General features: G+C 51.1%; 11 protein-coding genes across 11 annotated transcripts; 4 read left to right on the top strand and 7 right to left on the bottom strand.

Annotated features, from left to right (window-relative positions):
- Positions 1-169: 169 nt before the first annotated feature.
- Positions 170-1444, bottom strand: J3458_005418 (uncharacterized protein; the record flags this gene model as incomplete). Its single annotated transcript, XM_007812438.2, has 1 exon — positions 170-1444. The coding sequence occupies one exon, from the start codon at positions 1442-1444 to the stop codon at positions 170-172; it is 1275 nt and encodes a 424-aa protein (XP_007810629.2).
- Positions 1445-1945: 501 nt separating this feature from the next.
- Positions 1946-3374, bottom strand: MET8_1 (Bifunctional dehydrogenase and ferrochelatase). The gene is made up of 4 exons (XM_007812437.2): positions 3178-3374; positions 2587-3068; positions 2081-2512; positions 1946-2007 (listed from the first exon to the last, which is right to left on the bottom strand). The coding sequence occupies exons 1-3, from the start codon at positions 3271-3273 to the stop codon at positions 2317-2319; spliced, it is 774 nt and encodes a 257-aa protein (XP_007810628.2). The 5' UTR covers positions 3274-3374; the 3' UTR covers positions 1946-2007; positions 2081-2316.
- Positions 3375-3934: 560 nt separating this feature from the next.
- On the top strand, positions 3935-6448 carry PEP7_1 (carboxypeptidase Y-deficient). Its single transcript, XM_007812436.2, has 3 exons — positions 3935-4420; positions 4479-5361; positions 5415-6448. The coding sequence occupies exons 1-3, from the start codon at positions 4148-4150 to the stop codon at positions 6260-6262; spliced, it is 2004 nt and encodes a 667-aa protein (XP_007810627.2). The 5' UTR covers positions 3935-4147; the 3' UTR covers positions 6263-6448.
- On the bottom strand, positions 6425-9309 carry SWI6_1 (transcriptional regulator swi6). Its single transcript, XM_066118792.1, has 3 exons — positions 9298-9309; positions 7542-9222; positions 6425-7475 (listed from the first exon to the last, which is right to left on the bottom strand). The coding sequence occupies exons 2-3, from the start codon at positions 9190-9192 to the stop codon at positions 6856-6858; spliced, it is 2271 nt and encodes a 756-aa protein (XP_065976313.1). The 5' UTR covers positions 9193-9222; positions 9298-9309; the 3' UTR covers positions 6425-6855.
- Positions 9310-10889: 1580 nt separating this feature from the next.
- Positions 10890-12795, top strand: J3458_005414 (uncharacterized protein). Its single transcript, XM_007812434.2, has one exon. It carries the CDS (start codon positions 10995-10997, stop codon positions 12120-12122), a length of 1128 nt encoding a protein of 375 aa, XP_007810625.1. The 5' UTR covers positions 10890-10994; the 3' UTR covers positions 12123-12795.
- On the bottom strand, positions 12194-12812 carry J3458_005413 (uncharacterized protein; the record flags this gene model as incomplete). The annotated part of the gene is made up of 2 exons (XM_066118791.1): positions 12194-12711; positions 12782-12812. The coding sequence occupies 2 exons, from the start codon at positions 12810-12812 to the stop codon at positions 12194-12196; spliced, it is 549 nt and encodes a 182-aa protein (XP_065976312.1).
- A 1178-nt stretch (positions 12813-13990) lies between these two features.
- Positions 13991-14365, bottom strand: J3458_005412 (uncharacterized protein; the record flags this gene model as incomplete). The annotated part of the gene is made up of 1 exon (XM_066118790.1): positions 13991-14365. One exon carries the CDS (start codon positions 14363-14365, stop codon positions 13991-13993), a length of 375 nt encoding a protein of 124 aa, XP_065976311.1.
- A 760-nt stretch (positions 14366-15125) lies between these two features.
- J3458_005411 (uncharacterized protein) lies at positions 15126-15944 on the bottom strand (the record flags this gene model as incomplete). Its single annotated transcript, XM_007812432.2, has 1 exon — positions 15126-15944. The coding sequence occupies one exon, from the start codon at positions 15942-15944 to the stop codon at positions 15126-15128; it is 819 nt and encodes a 272-aa protein (XP_007810623.2).
- Positions 15945-17419: 1475 nt separating this feature from the next.
- Positions 17420-17728, top strand: J3458_005410 (uncharacterized protein; the record flags this gene model as incomplete). The annotated part of the gene is made up of 1 exon (XM_066118789.1): positions 17420-17728. One exon carries the CDS (start codon positions 17420-17422, stop codon positions 17726-17728), a length of 309 nt encoding a protein of 102 aa, XP_065976310.1.
- A 175-nt stretch (positions 17729-17903) lies between these two features.
- On the top strand, positions 17904-20179 carry TNA1_1 (transporter). Its single transcript, XM_066118788.1, has 2 exons — positions 17904-18476; positions 18573-20179. The coding sequence occupies exon 2, from the start codon at positions 18871-18873 to the stop codon at positions 19969-19971; it is 1101 nt and encodes a 366-aa protein (XP_065976309.1). The 5' UTR covers positions 17904-18476; positions 18573-18870; the 3' UTR covers positions 19972-20179.
- A 991-nt stretch (positions 20180-21170) lies between these two features.
- On the bottom strand, positions 21171-21588 carry J3458_005408 (uncharacterized protein; the record flags this gene model as incomplete). The annotated part of the gene is made up of 2 exons (XM_066118787.1): positions 21171-21267; positions 21350-21588. 2 exons carry the CDS (start codon positions 21586-21588, stop codon positions 21171-21173), a joined length of 336 nt encoding a protein of 111 aa, XP_065976308.1.
- Positions 21589-21712: the final 124 nt, after the last annotated feature.

Below are 21712 nucleotides of genomic sequence, written 5' to 3'. Positions count from 1 at the left end.
ATGCGCGAACATGCAGCGTCGCCGATGTCGGTGGGGCTCGAGGTTAATACCTCGTTCGCGTTATGTATGCAGGTAGTTCGTAGTGCCGCCTAGCGCTCTGGAGATTTGGTATTGTTGTATTGTTAGAACTGTTGGAACCTTTGGGACCTTCCCAAGTCGGAGCGCTCACTCATAAGCCGAGATCAACCAGATGGTCTGCACGAAGTCGTTCGCCTAGTCGTGTGACAAAGACCCATGCCGCTCGCGCAAGTTCGTCCGACACAGATCCAACTTTGACGATCTTTAAGCGGGATTGTGCGAGCATAAACCCACCACATGAAATCTGCACAACCCGCACACTGGGATGGAACATGTTGAGCGCTAGGTGATGGTCAAGATAACGGGCGAGTGCCTCGGTGAATGGATGCTCATCTGGTTCCTGGCTTGCCCGCCAGCCCCAGCCGTCATCTGCGTTTCCACCAGCCAGCCGTCGACGTTCCCTGATATCGTTCTCCCAAGGGCCCGAGCTGCTGCTTCTGTACAATTCGCCTGATTGCTCTCCGCGGCGAAAAAAACGACGTAGATCCTGCGGCGCGATGGTAATGTCCATGCCACGGAGTCCGGGATCCGAAGACATGCCGTCGTTGTCACTTTCATCTTCCGATTCTGTCGGGCCAGACGGCTCTTTCTTAGCTATCGGGGCGTTAAATGCTAGCGAAATCGCAAAGTCTGGGCCCTTTCCTGGCAAACCTGCCGTCTTGATCCAATCCTCCCAGACTGTGACGAGCGTTCGTGTACCCAAGTTCAGCTTGCTTACTCGGCAGTCAAATGTGGTTGATATCCAATCGCCAATTACGCCTTTAAGAGCTTGTGGCATCCGTAGTAGGAGAAGCGGCAGATGGATGAATTGATCTTGGTTGATTTTCGCAGCGGGAGCGTTGCCATCAGGCTGCATGGTGAAGCCATGCGTTCCTGATCTTCTATCCTTCACAGTACCTGGGTGTCCTGGCAGTAGCAGCGCGATGTAAGCCGCATTCTCATGTCGTATTTCAATCCAGAGGCCCCTTTTGTATGTCTCTTGTAGTCGGTTCCATCGACGCATCACTGTGTCAGTAAGCCCAGAGCCTCCATCTTGTTCCGTGTAGAAGAGGTCACGATCCAGTAATCTCTGCGCATGAAACCAGCGAATCTTGACCGACCTAAGCGAGCCAACTTGCCCAGCTGGCGTGTCTGTCGACTCGAGACCAATTTGAATACCTCGTACAACATCTCCTACTAGTGTATCCCGAAGGCGATGAGCCAGCTGCTCTAGCCGTGATGACGTTAGTTCCTGTCTTCCCACGTACAATGGGGACACGCGGTGCGTGGAGAAAGTGGTGTTGAAAAATGGAGGCAAGACTTCTTCCGCGGCGTCACTGTCGTCGTCTGCCAAATCACTACGAGATTGTCCAGATCTCGGCGGCATCGTATCTTTGCAGCCCTCACAATTCCAAAGCTTGGTGTCGCGTGAGGCTGACGCGTCGCACTCTTTCTAGTGTAATTATGCCCTGTAAAATGGCGTTCGTAATAGACAGAGCGACATATATCACGTGAAGCTCTGGAGAAAGAAGAGAAAACTTGGATGCGGGTTTTGCCGTTGGGAGGGTTGAAGTCGTCGTCTTGGTGTTCTAAGCGCACAATAATTTTTGCTGACTAAGGTTTCCCTTGCAGGTAATAGAAACTATTTACCCTTCCATGAACGACTATCCGATAAATATAAAAATCGTCAATGATGTTAATGTCTGTGACAAGAAGGGGTTTAGAAAGACATTTCTCAAGGCTCTTTGAAGTTTCAATGTTAAAGTTTTAGAATTCTTTGCCTTTTTCTGTTTTATTAGTTACTCAGTGCTGAGTACGGAGTAGAGGGCTTCAGTATCCCCCCCGTGCCAGTTTGCAACGACGTCCAGTTCTCCACCAACACATCAAGCTTGGCTTGTGTCCATCCCTGCGTACACTGAATAACATCGAACTAGCCGAAAATAAAAACCTCTAGAAGAGCGGTCAAAGGTATTTAGTAAACACACACACACACACACGCCGCAACTTTGATGCGCATACTTACGGAACGGGATCGTCTTCAGAGTCAGCTGAGCGAGCAACACGATTAACATCCAGTCCATAAAAAATATCACCAAAGAGCTCTCATATTTCTGAACCAGGCTCATGTTTTCAACCAAAACAAATAAATGAAAAAAATTATATAGCTCAATGAATTCTGAATTTCCGATCCTAGTTTGTCTCAAAATAGCTTCCAAAGACGGTGAATCAAATGCTGCAAAACGCCAGTGAACCAGCACTTTATGCTCCCACGCTAAATCCAAAAGAGCCGTCAAATACATCAAGCTTTCTCACGTCGTTCCCACCTCTGAGGGCCAGCAAAATATCCATGGAAGGGACTTTATCAGCCGGGTAGAAGAGCAGCAGGTTATCCATGTCTTCTACAGTGAGGCTGCACATCTCATCCCACTTGTAGGTATCGCTAACCTTGGACATCCTGTAATAGCATCGAGTCAGTTGGTTGAACCTGAAAAATGGCTAGAGGCTTTGAAAGTATAGAGAGAGACGCACCATCGCATTCGCTTTGGACCATCCTCCGCATTTGGTGCAACCTTGCGCAGTTTTGTCCGTAGCAGGCCGATTGATTCGACAGCATTACCCGCGTTCCTCGGCAACTTGCCAGCAATAAACCGCCGGATAGACGCTGCAAGTCTGGGGCCTTTGCCATTGGTGCTCACCATGATCTGAAGCGGACCATCGCGGTGTACGCTGCCAAAGTAGAAGTCGCACTCAGGGGGCACGTCGGCAATATTGGCAGGAATTTTCTTCTCTTTGCACAGCTTCCATATAACGGTAGAAGCGACGGGATCGTCAATGGCCACAAGGACCATTTCAGCACCTTCTAAATCTGAAGGCTCGAACACTCGGTCGACGTGTGTAACTTGCTTCTGGGCAACGCGGAAAGCTACCTCAGCACTGAGGCCCGAGGCAGGACAGACGACGGTAACGCTGGCATCAGCATTGAGACAGTTGAGGATGCGGCCGGCAGCTACCTGGTTTAAAAATTCTAGTTAGCAACTGAGCGTTGGGGTGTTATTCCATGGCATCGAACGGTGTTGCATGTGCGACAGTCTCATAGCATCGAGGTTTCGTGTGGCATACCTCGCCGCCGCCGACGACAAGCACCTTCTTGTCCTTGATCTGCCAGGCCAATATGAGACTCCCTCCTGGCTGCACCTCTGGAAATTTCCTAGCCATGGCGCGACTGAGAAATGTGAGTTGGAGAAGATGGATGGGAATGCAGAACAAAAAAAGAAAAAAAGGTTGGGTCGAGATGCCGATGATCGGGTGGAAGCGCTAAGCTGGGCTGGCTCATTGAAAGTATAACTGGCACGGACGAGTTGACAGGGAGCTAGCACTTGAGGACCCTATCATTAGTAGTTGCGGGCGGGGGGGTGCTCAAGTGGGCAACAGCTAGGTAACTACGGAGTACTACCTAGTGGGTAGTTGATACGGCACTCTAGTTGGGAGTTGGCTACAGTGGCACCTTGAATCTGACTTCAACACGCGCTGCGTGTGAGAACATTGAGCCTCGACAGCCGAATCACGCCCATAATAACAGCAGAACATACCAAATGGCCGTCGATGACATCCAAATCCAAACGTTTCAATGTTTGAACAACGGGTGCACGAGTGTCCGCTGTGGGGCAAATCTCTAGCCGCCAGCGATTGTGCTCGTGTGCCTCGTGGCTGGTGCTGCATGTGGGCCGGGAAGCCAGACGCTGGCAACCTACCAGCAGGTAGGTACCTAGGTACTCAGCGAGGCGGCGGGGGCCAGTCGATGGACAAAGCATTGAACATCACATCATCGCCACATCTAGCTTCGCTTGCTTGCTTGCTTGCTTGCTTCATCTTTCCGCTTCTATTTCCCAAACCCTGGCTTGTCTATATTCCGCATTCACCACCCTGCGGTCTTGCATGCACCCGCATACATCAGTGCAGCTCGAAGCACGTAGCTCGACCGCGCCTGGTCGTCTCGTCGTTTCGAGTTGCTTTGACCTTCGTCTCCCTTGACCTTGACCTTGGCTGGCCTTCAACTTCAATACCCGGCAAGCTTCGTCCTGCTGCAGCCATGTCTGGACGTAAACTTGGAGGCGGCCGCATTCTCGGCAGCGGCAAGGGTCTGGCACCTCCGACTCCTCCATCAGCTCCCAGATCCGCGAGCCCGCTTCCTCCGTCCGAGAGCACCGCGTCTATGGGCTCAATATCAATGTCACCGCCAGCTAGTGGGAGCTTGCCCGAGCTCGGTCGGGACATCGGTTCTAGCATAAGCGTCGGATCCCAGAGGAAGAACAATGCAACCGACGCTACTGGCCTGGTTTGCCCAATATGTAACGAAGAAATGGTACGCATCGCCGTTCGAGCATCGACTCCACAACAGCATCTCTAAGTCTGTGTAATAGGTCACCTTACTCCAGCTCAACCGACATATCGACGACAGCCACCAAGAACTACCAGAAGCAGCGCAGGATGAGGTCAAAACCTGGTTTGATAAGCAGGTTCTCAAAGCCAAGCGTTTCCAGCCATTATCTCTAATAAACCAGAAGCTGCGTGGGCTGGAAGTTTTCGAGTCAAACGAATCGCACCCTTTTTCTGCCCTAGGGACAACCGCGGGAAAGGCGTCACTTGAGGCACCCATAGACCCCGACGATCTCATAACTCGAAACCACTGGCAGCGGCCGACGAGCCATGACTTATGTACAGACCCTGCGTGTGGGAAGAGGCTGGGCCCCATGAATGGCAATATTAACTGCAGGCATTGTGGGCGACTATTCTGCGAAGAGCATACAATGTACCAAATGAAGCTTAGCAGAAGCGCGAATCACGAACCCGTACGAGGATACTGGGCAAGAGTCTGTGAAACATGCTATAAATCCAGGGAGGGGTATAACGACCATAATGGAGTGCTGGTAGATCACATGAATACGTTTGCTGAAATTAGAATGAAAAAGGTGGAGCAACAAAAACTGGAAGTTTCAAGACTGGAGAAACGGTTGTCCAAGTTGACGAGGATGTTAGCCAACCCGCCCGAGAAGCTGCCGTCGCTCAATGGGTCATTGCTTTCCCCTGTATCGACCCTTACTGGACAGAAAAATAATCGAAAACTAATAGAGCAATCTGTTGTCACTTGGGAGGATGATGAAAAGGTGTCAAAATGCCCATTTTGTCAACAAGAGTTTGGCTCGTGGACGTTTAGACGACACCATTGTCGAATATGTGGGCGGGTTGTCTGTGCGGACAGTCAAACTGGGTGCTCCTCGGAAGTTGGCCTTAATGTTGCCTCTGGTAAGAACGTACAAACTTAAAAATCTTGAGATAATCGACTGACCGACTTGCAGAGCCGCCCAGAAATGGAACTGAGAAGGCCGGAGCCAATGGAGAGAATAGCCTCGCACTCAATATACGCATGTGCCGTGAATGCAACCATACCATTTTCTCCGGCCGTGACTTCGCTGAGTCGCTCCTACACAAGCCTCCAGATCAAAAGGCATATGAAACCCTGCGACAATTTGAACGAGGTATTCGCCAATTGCTTCCTTCATTTCACCGAGCTCTCCAAGCTTTGCAAACGCCAACGCTGCCCAACGGAGAGATGGACCTATCTGTACCCCCACCGAGTCATGCGCAAATCCAAGAAGCCGGCAAGATTCGTAAAAGGTTGATAGATAGTTTCGGCAAGTATGGCATGGCAGCAAAGAGACTACGGGACTTGAAGACAGACAGCCCGACACAGCAAATGTTACAACAAGCCGTATACTCATACACGAATAGTTTCCTACACACAAACATGTTGCCGCTGAAGAGCTTGCCGCAGGTGTTGCGCCATCACTCTGCGCCGTCACAGTCTTCTCGTTTTCTCGCGACGCCGTCGCAATCTACCTCGAGCCTGCGGCATTCGGAACTCGCTTCAGACGCCGGTTCTCAAGCAGCCAGTGAAAGTAGCACCGTTGTCAGCCAATTAGAAACAGAAGAGAAGGACCTCAAGGAGCGGTTAGCGATCCTGGAGGAACAGAAATTCATGGTTGAGGAGATGATTCGTTCTGCTTCGGGAGCACGACGATTCGAAGAGGTCGGCGCCCTGTCGCGCAATGTTGACGAGTTGGACCAGGAGATTCAGCAACTGAAGACAAAAGTAGGAGACGTTGAACAGAAATGGGAAGGAGTATACCGCAATGGAGTGGCGTAGGGGAGTGTGTTTCTGGCGTTTTATTTGTTTGGTTGGATGTTGACTAGGGACATTTTTAAGCATGGCATGGCGTTTGGGAAGCAGTGGTTGGATGGGTATGGGACCAAAAGCATAGGCCCGTTTGATGCGTAGAATGGATAGTCAAGGCCAGGCGTACATGTCGCACAATACTATATTAATCCCCCGACACTACAAACAAGCGCAGTTGAACAAGCGGACACGAGACTGAATTAACACATTGGTTGTATTAGGATCTCGGACAAGTATCGGTTTCAGAACTACTTGCCAGGCCACAACTTGCAATCCTACAGAAATGTACTATAATAAGCATTACAATGCCAGCCACAACGCCTATCCAGACGCTCAACAGCGCAGTTTTGTACACAAAAACTCCATAGCCAAAAAGGGCAGGAATCAAAAAGGGGGGGGGGGGTTAAAACAAAGTCCATCCCAAGGACCCAAAATATAGCCCGTGCCCAAGTAGCGCCAAAAAACAGAAGGTATTATAAGCATATAAACCAACGGGATATCATAACACTCCGGGGTTTGAAAGAACTTGGGGGGAAAAAAAAAACGCCAAGGGGAAGGCATCATTAATGCGCCACACCTTCGACTCCGCCTAGAAATCTTCGTACACGGCCAATGTCTAGCTCATCACGCTCGCTCTCGACAGCCTTGAGGAGATTGTCCACCACAGCGTCGACCTCTCCCTCTTGGACGCCTGTACAGAGAGCCACGACACGGCGGTACTTGATTTCGACGTCGCGGCTGCGTCCTTTGAGTGCGGAGACCATCTTACGGGTTACTTCGCGGCGGGCTTCCATGGCACGGATGCGTGATCGGAGGATGGAGGCGGTTGGGAGCATGCCCTCGCTGCCAAAGCCGCCGCTGTTTGCGGATTCTTCAGCTGCTTCGAGCATGGCTGCTAACTCGGTCTCCCATGACGCTGAGGGGTTGGGCTGTGATGAGCGCTGTTGTTCGTTCATTAGGCGGAGCTGCTCGTCTTCGCGGGCATGTGCGAGGTTGGACACCTTCTGTCGAGCAAGTTGCTGCTTCTTGACGGTGGAGGTTAGCTGTTCGAGATTGCGGCGGGCGTCACCAAGCTGGGTCGAGGTCGTGCGCAGCGTCGCATGCATGGCGTCTAATGAGACTTGCTTGGACTTCATTTCCTGCTGGAAGGCTGTTCCCGTCTCGCCGAGGAGATGTGTGATGGCTATGTCATGTCAGCTAATATGCTAGCTACATAAAGGTATCGCAGCGTGGCTGTGGAGAAACTTACACGCAATAATCTCAACACTGCTCTCTCGCGTCCTTTGGCTCGACCCGGCAGCGCCGTTCTTCTCAGCTGGCATTTCGCTGTTGGTCTTTTCCTCCGCATTGTCACCACCAATGCCAAAATCAAGAGGCCGCAGGCCGACACGATTGGCAATGTTGGGGTCTGCACCAACCTCCAGAAGCTGTGAGATGATGCTTCGGTTGCCAATTCTAGCCGCGATATTCAAAGCGGTGTCACCCGAACTGTCCTGAGCATTGACAATTTCACTCATGAAACGAGCAATTCCCATCTTGGGAATGGCGGATTGTGAGCCATTGGAAACGCTGCTATTGGCCTGGCTGCTCGGGACGCTACCCTGTCGAACAACCCATTCCAAAAGGCTCTCTAGATAGTATCGACTAGCAGCATTGCGACCTTTGACGGCGCTGGTTACAGCAATATGATGCAGCACTGTTCGACCCTTGTGGTCTCTAGACTCAATGGTGCCTCCGAGGACTTCGAGAAGATCAGGGAACGAGCCTTGGTCCATCGAATTCGTGACTAAACAGGCCCTCATCAACGCAGTTTCACCGGATGCATTGACCCGGTATGGAGATGCGCCGGCTGCGATCAGGGCACGCAGAAGTGGCATGCGGGCCAGAGTGGCCGCCCAATGAAGCGCAGTGTGACTCTGGGGATCGATAGGCATATCAAGCTCAGCTGGACTGAATGTTCGCAGCAACTCATGCTTCGAGGTGTCATTGGGTGATGAGTCCATGAACAAGCCCATCAAGGTGTTGCGCTTCATTTCCACGTCAGGAGACATCTCATACGGCAGGGGAGGCAAGGGACCATTGCCGTCATCGCCGGCAGCGACGCCATCTGGAACTGCACTTTGTGTGTACATGAAAGACTCATTGGGTTCAGTGGGCGATCCTGGGAAGGCGGTCCCATACATGTCCATATTCTGGTTGTATCCACTGAAGCTGTCGACTGGCGTCATTGTTACCCGCTGGCGTTTACGAGGAGGCTCATGCTCGGGCATGCCAGACAAGGCGGCTGCTTGTTGCGTAGAGTATGCCGAATCTAGTTGTTGACTATAGTCGGAGGTGTAGCTCTGTTGCGAGTTTCCGGGGAACTCATCGCCGTTCTGCATCGACGGTTGCCGGCTGAAGCTAGGTGCCCGGGCAGGACCGCTTCGACTTCTTGGCCCTGGAGAGTCGAAGCGAGCTTTGCTGATCGCCGCAACCGCATGTGAGGCGGTGCTAGAGATGTTCTTGAAAAAGGTACCGGACATGCCATTTGGCCTGGCATCTACACCCGAATTGTACAACCGCTTCCTCTGAGCCGCCATGGCCTGCTCCTTGGTGGGAGTGTTGAAATCTCCTCTGCCGGCAACACCGCCGTCCTGTCCCATGTCGTATGTCAGAAGTGGTCGCAGAAGCTCCTCTACGTCATACTGCCGACAAACTTCAACGCCTCGTTCGAACTTGATCCAAGTACCCTGATATTTGCCATAGCCGCCCTGGACCTTTTCATGCTCGCCTGTTTGTATCTCCTTTTCGAGGATCTTGGTTCGCTTGCCCTTGTCGACGCCGGCGACTTTGAGGATCTGGGTGGCGTTGAGCCAAGAATCGTTACGTCTTCGCATGACTGCCACGTTGTTGACCTCCATTTCGTAGACATCGACACCTGAATATGAAGCCTGCGACGTAGCAAATTGGTTAGCCACCTATAAGCTTTTAAAGTAGTTGATGTGACATGGACTGAGAGCACGTACAGAGTAGATCTGGGGCCCGTCTGCGCCATTATAGCTTGGGTGGAAAGAGGCGCTATGCCTCGGTTGGGACTGTTGGCTCATGGTAAAAGACTGTTGAGATGACTGCGATGCTGACGGCATATTGGCAAAAATTTGCGCCATGTAAGAAAAGAAGGAATTGAGAAAGGCAAGAGACCAAAAGTGACGCCGTGTGGGCGGAGTCCGCAATCGAGGGAACTGACGCCTCAAGAATAGATAGAGGGCCGAGGGCTGTCGAGGGTCATATGCGCGCGCACAAAATCGGCTGCGTGATGCCCGGCTGCTCTGCTCGGTATCCGGTCGCAAAATACCAATACGACAAGAATTTGCGGCGTCGACGAAGGGGAGTTTGTCGGGTTGTGAGTCCCAGCTGCAGGCGAAATGAATGGCGGAGAACGGAGCAGGCAAGTGGGTTGGTTGCAGGGCAGCGCCGTGGTAGTTATGCGTGCACAAGTGCGTGCGTAAGTGAGAGACAACTCGTCTATGGAATGGTGGAGAGGAGGGGAAAGCTTGCAAGTCTTGTCTGCTAACCAAGACGGGCCAATTCAATTGAGGCCCGGCCGAATGGCAAGCCTTGTAGCTACAGATGCCTGCCCGTGCTGCGATCTGACAAGAAAAAAGAAAAGAAAAGAAACGGGAAAAAGAAATTGGACACAATCACTGTCGAAGCGTTTAAGTGTTACACAGATCTCTTGCCTGTCTCGCTCCGTCTCCAAATGGAAAAGCGAGGGTGCCGGCAAATGCACGAAATACAAAACGAGGGGTGCAGCAACAGGCATGCGCTGCCAGTGCCTCTCTGATAGTCATGCGATGACGAAACTCGAAGCAATACGGCCTCGTTGGCCGCTACGCGTGGTCGTGGAATGCCGCCAGTCAATTAATCAAGACGTGTCGGTTACGTGAATGGGTCGTGTTGAAGCGTGTCACGCGTGTCGCGCCTCGGATTTCTTTTTTTGGGCGGCGACAACGGATCGTTTATGTTAAGGGTGGTCACGTGCTAAGGGTTCAGCCTCACGTAATCCCTATTATATTATATATTTCTAGCCTCTTGATTTTACTATGAGTTCAATAATAATAATTCAATATAATTATTATTCTAACCACGCAAGACACCATGAACGCATCGCGATGCATCAGACACACAGTCACACAGTAGCCAATTGGTGATTCATTACAGCGCGCGCCGGCGAAGGCTATCTCGCGATAGCCTCAACTATCAACCGCGTGGAGTAAAATATAGTTTATGCCGGTGACTCACACCGCAAAAAACGACTTTATTATATTACATACGGAGTAGAGGTATAATAAATATAATACTACTATTTGTAACTTAAGAAATTATTAAAAATTTTATTATTATATTATTTCTTAATAAAATAATATACCTTTTACTCTTAGACTTGTTATTAGTTAAGACCCCGGAGGAGCATGGCTGTCTTGGCAAGGTGGACGATGACTGCGTAGTGAATAATAACTACACCGTTGTTGATCCGACCGCATCTGTGCAACCAGACCATCAGTGACTGTGGGCCTCGAGGTTGGTCCGGGCCGGGGAGTCGCGCTCCACAGATTGTAAAGTCATCAGCTTTCGAAATCAAGAACGTCGTGCTCGTACAATGCATAATGGCATTCGGCCCTAGCTTGCATTCTCCCATTCTCTATTTGTACGCCTCGCCATAATGCCCGCCCCGACATATCCCCTCCCTCAATCTCTCCCACCCATCCATCTTTATCGCCATCTCCTCCGGGAAGCTTCGTATCTTCCACCCGCCTTCCGAGCCACCATCGACTCAACCATCCGGACTAGATTTCACAAGAGCCGCAAAGATGGAATGCACACCAAGAACCGACTGGCAAAGGCCAAGTCGTCACTTCGGACCTTGCGGGCTGCCAACAGCGGCGACAAGATTGCCATGCAGAGCTTGATGATGAAGGGATTTGGCAGAACCGGCAACAGAAGACGAGAGCTAATGACGCAGCTTGTCAAACCGCAAGGTCCCAGTGACACCAAAGCCTTGGAGTCTTTAATGGATCAGAAAGAGAAGAGCGACGCACAAACACAGTCAGGCGCAGACGCCTCCAAGGCGAAGCCGGCACGCAAGCCAAAGAATGATTTTTTTGAGAAATGGGATCAACCTAAGCTATTAAAGGTTCTTGAATCGCAGAGGCAGCACCAGAAAGATACCAAAGGCACAGCTAGCTGGCCCGGAAGCGCCGTGAAGACCGTCAACCCCGACCAATTCGTCCCCAAGACCAATATATGGGGGAAACCGCCTGCGGAGAGCCTGGTGAGGGCGAAGCGAGCTCACTGGTGGAGGAGGAGTGCGGACAAGATCATGCCCCCGCTGGGTAAAGGAGAATGGGACCTGTTGCGGCGATTAAGCGCTGGGGCGCAAGCAGAAGGCGAATGGGCTGTGCCTCAGCGGCGGCATTATGCGTCATCAGACGTGCCTTTGCCGACAGAGTCGGCTCAGAGTTGGAGTTGGGAATCTTATGCCACAACGCCCGCCGCAAGGATCGAAAAACCCAAGACAAGGTCTCGACAACGCCGAACGGGACAGTACGATCCTGGTCCGTATGGTGGACATGAGTGTAGCAAGCAAGTCTCGAACAGATGGTTCCGCAGAGCTTACAATAGGACATGGCAGCTCACCCCGATTGTGGAACAGGATCCGCACACACTACAGTATTCCCTTTGTTGGGGAAATGCGACATCCAAGTTGCCGGCTGCAACAAAAGCCCAACAGGGGATTTTCGAAAGTGTGGACAGAAGAGGAAACAAAATACACAACAAGCCAGATGCATGACTGGAGCACCACACTACCATTCCTCTCTTCACTTTCTCCTTTATTTCGCCAACGCCGGAGCTTCTATGGTATCAAGCCTGGTCCAAAGAATGTGCCAACTTCTCCAATCTCTCTCCGTCAACACGCATGCCAACCCACTCGTCCAACGCCTGCGCTCCTAGGCTCTCATAGAACTTGATGCTGGGCTCGTTCCACTTGAGTACGACCCATTCGAGCCTTCCGCCTTTCATAACAACAACCTGCTTCGCCAGCTCGACCAACAGTCTCTTGCCGTACCCTCGCCCATGCTCAGAAGGCTGGACGAAAAGATCCTCTAGGTAGATGCCAGCCTTGGATCGCCACGTGCTGTAGCTGTAGTAATACAGTGCCATTCCGACGGCTTTGCCCTCGGGGGAGAATAGCAGCAAACAGCGGGATGGTCGGTCAGGAGTGATGGGTTCGGTGTTGGGGACCGTGGCGTCGTTGCCGGTTGAATCGGACGGGGCAAAGGCAATTGTCCTCTCGAGTGACTCGACGGTGGCCTCGACGGCATCAGGCTCCCTTTCGTAGTCGGCGAGGGCCTGGATGAGCTCGAGGATCACGGGGGCATCTTTCAACGGTCGATGTGTCAGTTCAGGAGCAGTTGGAAGTCGGGGCCTGGTTGTCGAATGAAGGCATACCTTCCCGTCGAGCATGTCGGATCGTAGCCATGTTTGAGTGTACTTTGATGATGGGTCGAAATGCAGAATCTTGGATCCAGGGGCAGGCTCTTTTTTTTTTTTTTGGTTCAACAATGGGTAGTGCAGCTTTTTGCGACACCGGAGTGGTGTAAGAATATGTTCGTGGGGCTTTCATCGAAGGGGCGCACGAGCATGTTGTGGTGGGGGAGGCGTCAAGCTAATTGATCTCGGGTGGATCTTTGTTCAATACCAGACAATGGTTCGTATCATTGATTGCATATTCCGCCGAGGTATCACTGCGGTTGGTTTAGGCACACATGGGGTTCACTGTTGTGGGAGCGGTCCAGGAACTAGCACAACCGGAACGTTGTTCACAGACTTGACAAAATGGAGTCAGTGAAATCACTGGCGCAGTGTATGTTTTGTGATTTTATATATCTGCATGTCAAGATCAAGCTCGCTTCATTGCTCACCACTGTGTAATGCGGTTACACGAGGTACCAGCTCTGCACACCTACACCACACCTCACCCCGTTGGTTAACAAAAGGGCCTATTGCTTTTGTGTTTCTATTATTCAACGCTAGCATGAAGTGAGACGGGTTCTGCGTATGGTAGAAATAAGCATTAGTATATGTCCACACTCGTGTTGTTCTGCAATTATCCAACGGGCTTCCCGCGAGATATGTCGGTGCATGGATAGAGCTGAATTGTCTTGCGAGCTCGACTCTTGTTGCTGTTCCTACTCTGTACAGATATTCTTGTTAAACAGCAGTTTAAAACGATTCTTCTATTTCTACGTAAACTAGGCTATTCCGTAGAACCAACTCTGGTCAATTCAGTCAATTCAACTTCAACCTCGCAAACATCTCGGCATCGACAGCTACACCGCGACATACATTCCGCACAAAGTTCTCAGAAATGCCTGACCCAAGCATGCCGGACCAAAATGCGCCAAGACCTCTTGAATTCAGGCATCGATTCGACATGAGTTTTGTGCCCCAGAAATGCTGTCAGAACATCCGCCAAACAGCATCCCGGCCAGGACATGCCGATTTGTGCGAACTGAGTCCCGAATGAAACCGTCCGACTTACTGGCAATGAGAAAGCAACTGGCAAAAGAGCAATGCATTGGTGACGAGACGCCTTGCCCGATGTTCTGGGTTGTGTACCGAGTAGATGCCAGTCCTGACGGGCCTCAGAAGCCGCAATCAACCCTTATCGGCGTCATCAGACCTGTTTTCGCCAGGACCTGCTATCGCCTCAAAAGGCGCACCCGAAGCCAGCCCCCAGCTTGCAATGTATACAACGGCATCGAGGCCGTCCATGCCGCCGCCAAAAAGGGCCGTTTCCCCCTCTCGGCCAACTATGCCATTATGTCCGTCATCTTTGCACAAAACAGTCACCCAATGTTGGAACAGTTGCACCCCACCTTGGCTTGTTGCAGCCTCACTTGTGCGAGGCCGAGTACGACCTCCAATGATGATCGACCCGTCGTCCGCTCTCGTGCGAGTGCCCTCAACAAACGATCGGGGTCCAGTCGCCCCTGAAGACGGCCGAGAGTCTGGGCAGGGCGGCAGATGCATTGGTCGAGGGCGGGAGGAGGAAGTTGTTCACGCCCATGTATTTGATGGTTGGGAAGAAGCCGGGGGTGGCTTGATGCAAGGGGCTTTTGTAAAGCGTATCAGGGGTAATTGTCTTGTTGACGCATGGAAGAGACACGAGACACATAGACGCAGACAAGTAAAGGGTGTGGTTTGGGAAGCGTTTATTCATATCTATTCCGCCTCAAGTACCTAATTTTCATGCCAGACAAGTGTTTTATTTACCTGCATGAACACGCTAGGTGGTAAAATTGGTCAACATGGAATGACTTTCCAGACCGGCCGCAGTGCCGACTTCATTTTCCTCCACGGGCGTCATCATCGATCCTTGCAGAACGTTTCAAAATCTTGGCCTTGGCAAAATTTCCTCTCGAGTTTACTCGCTTCGTCTGGTAAGTGTTGCATTATCAGCACTGAAGTCCTAGACTTGTTTCTTGCAAATTTACCTTGAGCTCTTTCTGTGGGTGATTGACAATCCGTATTTGCCAAGCGTTGCCAGCACCAAGAAGAGACTTGACGACTTGTTTCGAGAGCTGCCAACATCCTCTTTGTAAGCGCATGGACACAAAGTCGGTCGTGTTTGGGCCACGGTGTCGGTGGAGCAGACTACGCACCCGCAAAACACGACACACTTCCTTCAGTCGGGCGTCAAACGTTTCGTACGGCTCCTAACCGCCTTCCGAGACGCACCAGTATGGAAATTGGGTATTCCCCTGCTGGGACTTGATAGCGGCATCCTGAATCATGTCAATAACTTGCTTCCAACAGTTGACGGCGTAACCACCAGGAAAAAAAATACCACAATACCCCATGAAATCCACTCAATTGTCTGGTCATTAGGTATTTGCCTTAACACCCTTCGCTGTTGATCTTCAACGGGCGGCAGTATGTTGGCAAGTTCGGCCTCGGTTGGCATAAAGTCTGCCGGCGGATCGTCCATTGACTCCTCCTGACGGCGCTCCGGTCTGTCGTGTGAGAATTCAGTACCGATGCGATACTCTTGGCCCTTCGGCAAGACTTTCCTCCACTCCAGGATATACGACCAGTCGCAGATGGCATCGAATACCTGGCGCACCCTCTGACGATATTCTTCATCTGTCTTGGGAAAAGATTCATCATCTGCCGGAAAGGAACAATCCGCCACCGATTTGCGATGTAGCTCCATGATGGTTTCCAATGATTTCTCGGCATGATGTTTACTTTCAAACAACTCCTGAAATACTCTGGTTGGGGATTCTTTGCTTTTGTCGTGTATGGCCTTGCTTTCAGGAGTTATCTCAGCGGTTGTTGGAGAAATTTTGCGGGCTTTCTTTCTTCGTGGGCCGCTAATCTCATCGAATTCGTTTCCGACACCGCGTTTACTGCGCTGCGCCATGGGCTCAAATGCGTTTTCGATACTGTCGATGGTGGTCTCTGATGTGGAAGAGTTTTCATGGCCCGGTCCTACGGATTTATTGTGATCGAAAAATCCACCAGGAAGGCTATAGTCGTGCCAGGGGTTGATCGAGATATCTTCATTCACTGAAGTACCTGGCAGAATAAATTCTCCAAATGAGTTCATATTATTGGAATTACTTTAAATAGAGAGACCTTGATTAGCGAGATATGCACTGCGGTTACCACATCTCTTAACTCACCTGTTGGACACACCTGCAAAGGGCTGACGATGCATCGGGTAATCTTGAAAAGGAGATTCTGCATTGATACCCGGGTTTTCGTAATGGCGTGGGGTTTGAATAGAATCTCGTTCCATACGGAGAAGCTCATCATGACGGACCCATTGATGGAAGTCCGATCCCCAAGCGACCAAATCGTTGTTGTATTCATCGGTCCAAAATCTTGGACGCTGGATCTGAGTCGACAATTCCACTGGCTCGTCAAATAACCCATCGCCATTTGTATTCATCATTGGACGTGATGACACAAGAGCTGATTGCCAACACTGTGAACTCGGCTTCTTGGTGTCGTCAATGTGGATCCTTGCACCCTTTCAAAACGATCGATGGTAAAGCGGGGGGGCTGTCAAATTAAGTCAACTTTGTCAATGACCATTTTTGACTTGCAAACGAGTGAGAGAGCCTTTCATATCATCAACAGACGTAGATTTCTCGGGACGCTGCATCCCCACATTTCGAGATCGGGAATGTACATATAAGCTGTTCCGGCTTCCAATTGCAAACGTGCTTGGTTGGATACCAGTACATAATATATCTTGGACGTCCTTTCTACTTTCTCTAAACTCCAAACAAATATCCGGTCATCTGATTGCTTCAAACACCACCACTCGAAAAACGGCGAGGCCTCCACACAGAAACGTACCGTCGTGTGTAAGAGAGCCTCCTCAGCTCTAGCCAGTTTCCAACCCATGTCGGCTAAAGAATCTCAACATGTATTCACGCGGCTAGCCCACTCGAATTGTTAATTTCAGTTGTTTCACTTGGCCTGCACGGTAGACCAGGGCATCCTGCACACCTTATCGATGTGTTGCTCCGAATTTAGCAGAGCTCCCAAATGGAGGGGAAACTTGTGGAAGGGAACTTTAGCAACATCATAGATATCGCATATAGCTAAATAGCACTGAAGATAGAGGTCGTTTCTCATGCCAACAGTCCATTTGCTATTGAGTTTAGCGGACAGCCAGTCAGTCGGGGTTGTTCGTCTTTCGTATCACGCAGGTATTGCATGTTCATAGAAGGCGTGATGAACCCCCCGGGAATAAACGGCCTGCGTGACTCAAACTTGTGCAGTCGGTGGTCTTGGCCTCCCGACGCCGTTTGCAAATACATGATGCGATGCTGACATTGCCACCGTAAGTTGTACCCGACGTCCAATAGAGATGCTGCGGGCGGTTATGCGCAGAGAGAAAGACCGGCAATGGATCCCTGTCTCGTTTGATGGTTTGCTTCAAGTCCCGTAATGTTGCCATGCAGCTTACATGTCCGCGGATCCTGCCTTACTCCGTGGGCGCCGAATGCTCCTTTTGCACCATGGTAAGCAAATAAGCTCTGCAGCATATAAAGCAATAAGCTATGCAGCATGTCAGCAATAAGGTTTCAGCCGCACATGAACAGGCAAGGCGTCGTTGAGGATTGCGAAGACATGGCGAGTCCGCCACAAAATTTAAAGACCGAGGAATGTGTGCATGTTGTTGACAATTTGAATGGTTCGAGAAGCAAGCTGGGGGCCGCAACGACTTACGTCTGGTACTTGAGCGTGATGTTTCTAGCCTCAGGCTTGCGGGGCCAAGGGATGAACCGGTCGCGCCTGCCCTTGAAGTCGGCCGCCAAAGTCCATCACGGATCCGACGTGGACCCCCATGTCAATTCTAGTAGTAGTTATCACTGAACGAATTTGTTAGCATGGAACGGTCCAGAGGCGTTTTAGCGGCTGTTGGGCCGCCTCCACTCCGTCCGTACCCAGATCGATGCCCCCCTGGACCTGGAGCCCTCCACGCCGGAGATTCCATTCATCTGTCTGGTGGTGTCGTCTTCGTCTTCCCCTCGTCGTCTCCCCAAGCCCTCCCAACTCCCCCAGTCCTTCGGGGCCCCCCTTTCAAGATCCAGTGGTGGGCCATTTTCAATTACCTCATGTCAGCTTATGCTCTAGTTTCTAAGACACGGTCGTTCTTCTCCATATAATAACCCGCCATGCTGCCGACCTCGGCCGGGTCGTGATGAATATTTGATCCTTGCGCCAACTGGGGTCTTGCCGTGCTGCCACGGTCATCGTTCATCTCTTCTCGTTGTGTGCACGAGCCAAGATTGCGATACCTGTCGAATTCGAGTGTACTTGCGTCGCTGGGCGAAACAACTATTCGCAGACATTTGTATCTTGGTCCGGTGATCCACGATCAAAATCCTCCCACACGCCATGGCAGTCCCTGCGGATGAGAAAAACCGCGACTCGCTCAACCAGCCTCAGATTGGCGAGACTGGTATACTCTCAGACGCACAGGAACCGCATTTCAAGGATGGCAGTTCGGACGAAGAGGAGGTCAGGTGCCCGTCACACACGACCGATCTCCGGCTTCTAACCAAGATTGACCTTCATGTCGTTCCGTTCCTTTGTGTCATGTACTTGCTGGCTTTCCTTGGTAAGAACACTAATCAACATGTCTATCCGCCTTTCCGACAGGCTACTATTCAGATTCCACTTTGTGACTGACAAACTAACCAATTCTACTTCACAGATAGAGTCAATATCGCCAATGCTAGGATTTTCGACCTTGAGACAGACCTCGACTTAAAAGGTGATCCCTCAAAGTTTAACACGGCCATTGTCATCTTCTTCGTGCCATATGTCTTGTTTGAGATTCCGTCCAACATCCTCCTCAAGAAATTCAAGCCGTCTACGTGGCTATCCTTGAACATGTTTCTGTTCGGCTTCACCACAATGATGCAGGGGGTGGTCCGAAACTATGGCGGCTTGCTGACAACTCGATTTTTCCTCGGATTGTTTGAAACAGGCATGTTTCCCGGTGGTAAGTGATGGCCTGCTTTCTCTCAGGCGCGCACATTTCTCACACCAGGTACATCGGGCTGACTCACACGTTTCTTTCGCGGCTAGCATTCTACTTGATTGGCATGTGGTACCGTCGGCATGAAGCCCAACGACGGTACTCCTTCTTCTTTAATAGCACAACTCTGGCCGGCGCCTTCGGTGGGCTGCTCGCTGCCGCCATTGGTAAAATGAGTGGAATGCGTGGTTATAGCGGGTGGCGCTGGATTTTCATTATTGAAGGTGGCCTTACCGTGCTCGTCAGCTTCTTTTTCTACTTCTGGCTCCCCAACTTCCCCGAGCAAGCAAAGTGGCTCAAGGAGGATGAACGCGAGTATGTCGCTGCTAGGCTCCGTCTCGACCAGGGCAAAGCTGGATTGGACCGCAAGATCACCTTGCGTGACGTCGGAAACATCTTTAAAGACTACAAGGTCGTCGTTGGTGGCTTCATGTACTTTGGTCTTATCGTCCCGGCCTATGGTTATGCTTACTTTGCGCCGACGATTCTGAACGGTTATGGCTACAGCAAAATTGAGACTCAGCTGCGCAGTGTACCCCCGTGGGTTGCCGCATTTGGCTTCTCAATGATCTGCGCTTACGCCTCAGACAAGCTAAGACATCGAGCCCTCTTCGCCGTGGTTCCCATTGGCATTGCCATCTCTGGATTCGCCATCCTTCTCGCCGTCCACACAAACCTGGACGCGCAGTATTCTGCTCTTTTCCTAGCCGCCATGGGCGCCTATACGGCAATGCCCATCATCGTTTGCTGGTTCAACATGAACTTGGGTGGCCACCACCGACGAGCCGTTGGGAGCGCCTGGCAAGTTGGTTTCGGTAACCTAGGTGGTATTATTGCTGCCTTTGCGTTTAAGCAAGACTCGGGCGCCAAAGCTGTCCAAGACTACAGTCTTGGTTACTCTTTATGCATCGCATTCTGCTGTGTCTCTATTGTCGCTTGTGTCGTGTACGCGTTTGCCTGCTGGAAGGCAAACAGCGACCGTCAAAATGGCAAACAAGACGTGGACCATCTGTCGGAAGAAGAGAAACTGGCCCTGGGCGATATGAACCCCAAATACCGCTATCTGTTATAGTTTGTAGGGTATACTGGCTGCTTGGGTCGATGAATTTTGGTTTACCAAACCAGTCAAAACTTTTGCTCTATCATGATACCATGTAACGTGTACATGTAGACGTCGTAGAAGATTACGAATACTGAATTACAACTATCTGCTGCCAATTCTTGCCCAGTCGATTGCAACGTTTTTGAATGTTGGCAGGTTAATTTCCGCTTACAAAGCCTCAAACGCTATTTGCCTTCTTGTCTATGATTTAACATGCTTGGGACGTTGGAGAACACACTTGGTGAGACGGGCTTCATGACAATGAGAATAGCAAAATGGTAGATTCTATGGAAAACTATCTGTAAAACCCACTGCTGGTCCAAAGCCCCTTGCTGAAAGGAGACTGCCCTTGTCCTACCTAGCCTTGGGGCATGATGATAAAACCATATAACCTGATTACGCCAGAATTACAGCCGTCCTTCCCATTTGTAGATGCACCATGATGACCTGACTGAAATAAGTGATGAATGGAAACACTGAACACTCTGCATACGTAGGTGGGTGTTGCGTGTCCGGTGTTATGTGCCAGCCGTATGCCGATGCAACGCTTGAGAGGTGGGTGAATGCCAACACCAGACGGGAAAGAACTACCTACAGGTGTCCTTAGAGCCCATTAAACGGGCCACGGTGGCGCCTTTGTTTGTTCATTCATTTGTTTCCAAGTGAGGCGTTCAATCTCGCGTCCATCGTTACCGAGGCGACGACCCTACTAATCTTGCTAGACAGTGGTTCCAATTGCTAGTAGATGTCTGCAAGGCCGCTTGCCGTTCTCCGAAACAGCATCAAGAGATAACTCGAGGACTTGCGGGAAGCTTGGCTGGAAGCATCGGATCGTGACGCAGTGACTTGGACTGTATTTTGGGAGTACTTACGTAGGTGTGTCCGGTATCCAGGGAGACGGTTGATGGACTTGAACTATTGGAACAAAAGATGGGCTTGTGCCAGACGGCACAATCCTCGCCATCTCAAGGGCTTGCAAAAACGCATGCGCCACCACCCCGGGACCGCTGTCCAAAGCCGCGAGGTCCTCATGGTGTACCGGCTCAAAGCCGGCCTCCCTTATAGCCGCCAGCCCCTCACGCACCCAAACATCTGCGGGATACCGTCTCCCTGTTCAATATCGAGTCTGATGCGGCGATGCTCAAGGTCCTCATCATCGTAAGACTCTGTCATGAGCCATTCGTAGACACCAAAAATGCCACCTGGGTTGAGGACGCGGTTGATCTCGCGGTACACCCCGACGAATCAGTCGCGATGTTGTAGTATCTGGAAACACTGGTGTAAGCCAACCGTCCCATCAAGACAAAAGCTACAATCGTGCAAGAAGAGGGTGGCAAGTAAGCCATACTGTCTAGTCAGGCTGGCATAGTCATCTGCTCGAGCCTGGCGGACGGCCTCCGTCTCGTCCTGGGCCTTCTTGTTGTCCCAGTGTCGGAAATACTCCTTCACTGCCACCTCGTTGGCCTCTCGGTCCTTGCCCATCATGGCACGCAAGCCGCCCCGGGACTCGGACGATGCGCCATGGAGAATCTTGTCAAAATCAGCATGCCTTGCATCATTACCCGATACTAAAGTTTTGCTAGGCATGTTGACGCGGTGGTAAAAGGGGGAGTACGATTGATATCGGAGCAAGGTGTTGCGAGATAGCTCCAGCCAACCAGGTAGAGGAGAAGCGTAAAATCAACGACACGGAAATTTTCAAGAGATTCCG

This window comes from Metarhizium acridum (genome assembly GCF_019434415.1).
Source record: "Metarhizium acridum strain ARSEF 324 chromosome Unknown scaffold_31, whole genome shotgun sequence".
Lineage (NCBI taxonomy): Eukaryota > Fungi > Ascomycota > Sordariomycetes > Hypocreales > Clavicipitaceae > Metarhizium > Metarhizium acridum.
The sequence above is the reverse complement of the archived record's forward strand: the minus strand, read 5'-3'. Positions and strand labels throughout refer to the sequence as shown.